We start from the raw sequence: 7,141 nt of genomic DNA on the forward strand, positions 1-7,141 counted from the left end.
ATGTAGATAAAATTCATTTAAATTTTAGCCAAGTAAGGTGAAATGGAAAAAAATGTTAAATGTTACAACAGTAAAAAATGACATGTAGATTATTAAAATTCAGTGCAAATTTTGCTTGTAGCCTTCAACAACTGAAAAACTGGACAAAACATGTAAAGCTTTTTTTTTTTTTTTAAATCCTCACCTGAGGATATTTTTCCATTGACTTTTAGGGAGCGTGGAAGAGAGAGGGAAAGACAGAGAGAAACATGGATGTGAGAGAAACACATTGATTGGCTGTCTCCTGCATGTGCCCCATCCAGGGCCCCAGGGCCTGGGCTGAGGAGGAGTCTGTAACCGAGTTACATGCCCTTGCTGGGAATCAAATGTGGGACCCTTTGGTCCACAGCCAGATGCTCTATCCACTGAGCCAAACCAGCTAGAACTATTCTTGTTTTCTAGCTCAAAAGGATCCAGCATCTTCCCCACCCCCACGCCTAGGTGCTGACTCTGCCTCCATTCCAGGGTAAAATAGCACTTAATACTGACAGAAACTGGAAGAACAGTTTGGTATATGACTATTTCTGGTTTCGTCACTAATTTTTTTTATTATGTTTTCACTAGGTTACAATCAAAGTTATTATAATGTGCAAGTTGCCAGTATTTCAGAAAATTAATTGCAGTTTTCTGTTACTATATTGTGCCTTGTTCCAATTAGAAAATGAAAGCAGAGAGGGAACACAAGCAGTTTATAGTGTTTTGAGAATTTAGCAAAACTTTAGCTCAGCAATTCCTAAATGCCTAACTAAAAAACAAAACAGAAATGAACAAAAAGCCCTCCCTGGCTCAACTGTAAGTGAGTCCAACAGAAAGTAAGGCCCTGCCTATCTGGCCTGCAGGAGCTTCGAATGGACAGAGGGGTGGGGGGAGGAAAGTATGTGCCTGTCTTATTCTTCCTGGCTTTCCAATCATACTAAATTGGGAAGACTAACTTCAGTAAGCAGAGAAGGGAAATAACAATAGACACAAGAGCCTAGAAACAGGATAAAAATTAAAATGACTCAACAGAGGAAGAAAAGAATCCAGCACAGAGATATTCAAGGTCGAACTCTGGAAAGCAACAACAGCTGAGAAAAGATGGGAGGTGAAGCACGGACAGCCCAAAAGCTATGAGTTTGGTAGGAAATGGGACATAAGTGCCACGGTGCCTGCAACAAAATTAGCCAAAGCACCACACACAAAACTGCAAGAAGTAAACCTGAGACTGTGTCTCTGCCTTGAAGGGGCTGAGAGGACAGAAACCTAAAATGAAGACAGTAGTCATTAAGAACAGCAGTTCCCGCCGAAACCGGTTTGGCTCAGTGGATAGAGCGTCGGCCTGCGGACTGAAGGGTCCCGGGTTCGATTCCGGTCGGGGGCATGTACCTGGGTTGCGGGCACATCCCCAGTGGGGGATGTGCGGGAGGCGGCTGATCGATGTTTCTCTCTCATCGATGTTTCTGACTCTCTATCTCTCTCCCTTCCTCTCTGTGAAAAATCAATAAAATATATTTAAAGAAAAAAAAAAAGAAGAAGAACAGCAGTTCCCAAACTCAAGTGCATTATCAGGATCATCTGGAAAGCTTGTTTTACAAATACAAATTCCTGGGTCCCTCCCGCCCCATTCTTACTGATTTTAAGTCTGACGTGGTGCCTGTGCTTTAACAAGGACTCCACGTATTCTCATGAAGGTGGTCCAAGTAGCACAGTTTACAAAAGCACTGACCCAGGAGTCTGAAGAACTGCTTAGAATAAATGTGCCAAGACTAACAGTGACTAGCAATTCATTTTCAGAAGAGGTTTCACTTGGGATTGTGTAACAGATCATCTCTTGTCGGAGAGATGTCACTTAGTGGGGATTACAGTAAGTCAGTGCTCTGAAGGACCTTCTCTCGGGAATGTCTGTGGCCCAATAAGCTCACCTCTCTGAACATATTACCACAGTGAATTCCAAGAGGCAACACCAAAGAGGAGAATTCTGGGTAGAGAAGCTCTAAGACAAGCCCATTACCCACAAAAGCATTCCTTCAAGGACAGAGCTAGACATTACAGATGGAGACACCCACCTATACTTACCTGTTCCAAGAGGGAGATGCTCTACTGTCCCATTAAACCCTTGCTCCCTGTTCTCAGACAAAACTGCACTTCTTGCCTTACATGGTGGTACAGCACAGCTATCCCCAAAAGCTGGTGTCTTCCCTTCCACCAGTGAACGAATTCAGGGACATTTGCTGAGTGCTTTGGTGCCTTTGGACGTTAAGGGGCAACCAAGACCTGGAAAACCAGAAACCTTTCTGTAGCATGGGGCTTTCACAGTCAGACTGGTGGACAGGTGACTAAAACCTTGTTGGGAAGCCTGGATCCTGTCTCTTGAGTGAGAGGAACACATCCCAAATGGGAGCTTTCTAGTTACTTCAGCGCCCTCTCCTAAGCAGCAGATGGTGCCTATTGAGAATCAAGAAAGCCTCGCTGGGAGGCCTGAAAAATAGCTCTTGTCACGAGGCGCGCAGCAGCTGGCTAGTTGCCTTGAGCCCCTTAGCAGGACAGCAGTGAATTACCCCATCTCCTCAGCAGACTTCTCCAACTGCACTCCCTGAGCTGCCAGCTCCATATGTGACAACATCTTGGCTCCCACCCTGTAACTGCTTGCCCTTAGCCAGGAGTTGGGCAGGAGCCCTGGCTTCCGGAAGAGACTGGAGATGTCCATTAGTGTTGACGAAATCAGATCCTGTCTCTTGATGATTATAAACAATTATTCCCTAATTAGGCAGGGTTAGAAGAACAGCTGTTGGGACCAGGATTCTAGGTGGCAAAAAGCAGACACCAGGTACTTTGACCATCCAAATGTTTAAGATAAGCAAAATAAGAACATTTAAACTAAAATTCAACTCCATCCTCAAATATCTAGATAAGAAAATAAACCTGATGAAGTCCTCTCCTGATCATTCCATGTCAAATATTTCTGTTTATATGGAATCCAAGAATCAGAACTCTCCTGTCATTATGATGACAAGAGTAGATACTATTCTTGAGACTCTCTTTCATTCCTTGTTCCTCCTAAATGTCAGGCTCCCTATTAGGTACGCAGACTATGTAAAGGTAAAACAGACAAGTTGTCTGTTCTCAAGGAGAACACAGCCCGAGAGCAGAGTAACATGGAAACAAGTAACTGCAGGGTGGTGTGGTGAGTTACCATGTGTGTGTCTACTAGGTACGGTGGTGGCACAAGGAACGATCAATTCTGTTTAGGAAGGTTCCACAGAAGGGGAAAAGCTTGTGGGCAGTTGGATTTGAGGGAGAAGAGAGCATTCCAGGTAAAGGCACACTAGCAACAAAGAGCCTTATTAAATTCAGGTGCTTGGAAAGGGGCTCAACAGAAGGTCCCTATAGGACCCAGGAGAGAGAAGAGAGAGGATGGAGACCAGAATGGAAGCCACTGCACCATATAATGGATCTAATCTTTAGTTTTTTTCTTTAAAACAAATGCTTCCCATTCCAGGCATTTGTATGCATTGCACTAAATGAGGGGCCGTGGGGGATATGTCCCTATGGAGCTTATACTAAACCTAACTCTGTGGATTAAACATACACACCACACAAAACAACACATAAACACGTGCATAACAGAGCTTAAATAGCATTTAGTTAGAGAACTGTTCAAATGCTTGACTCCCCTTGACAAAACCCTGGTCAAATGAGCCACTATGGGATGTGGAAGCTCAGTCAGAAACTAGTCTAGTTGAGTCCAGAAGGCTTTTATGGCAATAAAGGGACCCAACTCCGACAAGAAAGAATCCTAAATAGGACCTTCCTCTGCTACTGAAATGGCAGAGCAGTTAAGAGTATAGCAGCTGCCCAAAGTCCTCATCATTATTACTATCCACAGCAAAGAACAGTTAATAGGTGTATTTTTATAGCTTGATTTCTAAAAAAAAAGAGTTTTACGTAGGCTACATCTATCATTGAGATCTTTATGTATCTCCACTAAAGGTCTCATGTGGAGGTAAGGACGTATTCAGTTTGGTCTTTAACCAAAAATGCTTTCCGGCCTCTGGGGAACCCAGCTCATGAGCTAGGCCCACAGTGATGGCGAACCTTTTGAGCTCGGCGTGTCAGCATTTTGAAAAACCCTAACTTAACTCTGGTGCTGTGTCACATATAGAAATTTTTTGATATTTGCAACCATAGTAAAAGATTTATATTTTTGATATTTATTTTATATATTTAAATGCCATTTAACAAAGAAAAATCAACCAAAAAAATGAGTTCACGTGTCACCTCTGATACGCGTGTCAGGTTCGCCATCACTGAGCTAGGGTGTGAGAAAGCTCCTGCCCTTTAATATTCCACAGCTTCCAAAGGTAAAGCCTGCTGGTCATGCACAGAGTGACTGTAGCCTTTCCTTATGCCTTAGGAGCATATCTGGTCCTGGCTCGGCGATCGCCCCGTTGTCCTTCATTCCCCTGCCAATCCTAGGAGAGCTGCCATAGAGCAGAAGCACAAGCAATGACACTCACCCGCATGGAGGTCTCGCCACCATGGGCCTGTTGCAGCCTGAAGACCTGGGCCACCATGTGCTCTGTGGAGGGGTGCAGCAGGATCCTTCGTGAGGCCAAACCCACCATTACGTACCGGCCCATTGGGGACAGGCTCACCGAAATGGCATTGGGACCTGAGGGTCAAGAGAAGAGAGAACCATTTCCCAGCGTTCTTGCTATTACAAGGAAATAATTTTTTCCTCTTAATCTTTTTTCTTTCTCTCCAGCCTCCATCTTCATTTGGTCATTTTGGGGTTAACACATAGGACTGTAGTGAGGAGTATAATGCAAAGTACCGAGTATAGTGTCTGACATATAGAAAGTACTTAATAGATGTTAACCACTGTATGGAACCCATAACAGATTCACATTTTAAAAAACTGGTAACATACTGTAAATACTATTTTGAAATCTACTTTTTCACTTCACACATTATGAACATTTTCCATAATTAAATATTCTGTAAGAACATTTTAAAGGCCGAATGGTATTCTGTCCTATCAATGCACATCGCTTATTTAAGCAACTCTTCCCAATTTCACATTTTTTCTATGATAATTAATAGTACTGTGGATATCATTGCATATAAAGCTTTGTACAGTTTTCTTATTATTTCCTTAGTAGTGAAATTACTGGATCAAAGAGAAAATACATTTTGGGGGCTTTTAATACATAATGCCAAAATGCCTTACAGTTTATGAGTGTGCCCACTTCCCAAGCCAAAGTCCCTCCTTTACTCCTGGCCATCACAATAGGAACAACATATCACTGATGCTATTGTGGTAGGGAGACCTCTTATTCTGAGATTCTTTGGCAATGCTTCCAGGCGGGACTCCCGCAAAGCAATCTTCCTCTGGTCTGTGCCCAATGAAGACCATTACTCCCACCTCAGCCATGCCTCCCCTAGGAACGCTCATTTCAAGGTACCAGCATCCCTCTGCCACTAGGTTGGGCTTCCTATCCCTTACCAAATCGCTTGGTGTAGAGCATTTCACCCAAGTTGTGGGGGGCCAGGGAGTACACTGCCAGGATGCCTTCATCGGGAAAGCCCCTTTGGCTGCTAGGGATGAAAGCTGCCAGGAGTTGGCCATCTGCAGAAATGTCACAGCTGGCATCATTGTAGATCTTGCAGTTCTGTACCAGCACATTCACGGAGGCTGCATCAAAGAAAGAAAAGAGGGTGAAAATGTCTGTAGTTGATGGGATGAAAATTCTGGGCCAAGCCCTGGCTGGTATGGCTCAGTTGGTTGAGGTCGCTGGTCAGGACACATGCCTGGGTTGTGGACTCGATCCCCCGTAGGGGGCTTGCAGGAGGCAGCCCATTTGTGTTTCTTTCTCACACAGATGTTTCTCTCTCCCCCACCCTTATTCTCTAAAATCAATAAAAACATATTTTAAAAATATTTCTGGTCCAAGTAATTTGGGGGCCTTTGTAAGGGCCTGAACCCTCTCTATAAATGCTAAAGGCTGCTTAATCAAATTCAAATGTCATTAACAAGTAACACTAGAGACAGGAAAGAGATGTCTCCTTTACGACTTCATTTTATTTATTTTTTTCCTCTACCACTGTAATATGAAACTTCAGATAGTTAACACACCCACAATCGCCTGCTGAATCTTAGTTCACACTTAGGAAACATCATTTGAGAGATTAGATAAGGAAAAAGTTATTATAAATTGTTCCTGGAGAGCCACTCAGCAGCTGTTATAGTCCAAAAGATCAAAACCAGGATGAATGAAATGCAAACCCACAGACTCCAGGAAAAGGGTGATACAGGTAAACTTCCTTGGGGTGCGACTCCTATCCACACCTGCTTTGTGACCTTGAAGAAGGAAGTCATTTCATAAGTCTGTGTCTCACTTTATCACTTAAGAGAAGTGGAACATTTACAGACACCAATCTTCTGAACAGCCCCTTGCTAATACTAATACCTAATTTCACAGTGAGGATAAAGAGAAACAAAGCCAACATCCATGGGCAGCCCCAGTCTGCACGCTTTAGTGTGAGTTTGTGTGAGTGTGAGTGTGTGTGTGTGTGTGTGAAGAGGGTGTGGTGTGTTGGAGGAATGTCTGCAGGTAGAGAGAATCTGCTCCCCACGAAGCAGACTATGCCTGTAGTTTTGGTTTCATTTGAATCCTTCTCCAATTCCCCACCAGGAAGAAGCGGCTTACCCTTGAAGTGTGCCTGGAACCAGAGTGTCCACATCATGGCACAAGCAGAACAACACAACACATTCAAAGGGACCGAGCTGCTTTGGGCTTTGTCTCATTTAGGTCTATTTTATATACACGTGCAGAGACACTTACTCTTATTCGAAGATTACTTGGCTGTCTGCTGTCAGAGCATTATGGTTAAAGAGGAAAAAAAAGAAAGCCAAGCTCAGCTGCCCTCACCAGATCCCAGGTGATCTGCCGTATTTGCCGGCGTATAAGACGACTGGGCGTATAAGACGACCCCCTAACATTTCCACTCAAAATACAGAGTTTGTTATATACTCGCCGTGTAAGACTACCCCCTCTTCCGCACACCTTCCACACACCAAATAAAAGGTAAAACAATATCAGATTTGATTTTAACATTTTAA

General features: G+C 43.6%; 1 protein-coding gene across 1 annotated transcript in view; it reads right to left on the reverse strand.

Annotated features, from left to right (window-relative positions):
• The window catches only part of AMBRA1 (autophagy/beclin-1 regulator 1), a 136,084-nt gene that overhangs the window by 26,754 nt on the left and 102,189 nt on the right, over positions 1-7,141 (reverse strand). Inside the window, 2 exon segments of the mRNA XM_015569478.1 lie at positions 4,536-4,690; positions 5,525-5,713. Of these exon segments, the coding sequence (XP_015424964.1) occupies positions 4,536-4,690; positions 5,525-5,713 (344 nt within the window).

The sequence above is a fragment of the Myotis davidii genome, unplaced genomic scaffold (genome assembly GCF_000327345.1).
Source record: "Myotis davidii unplaced genomic scaffold, ASM32734v1 scaffold265, whole genome shotgun sequence".
NCBI lineage: Eukaryota > Metazoa > Chordata > Mammalia > Chiroptera > Vespertilionidae > Myotis > Myotis davidii.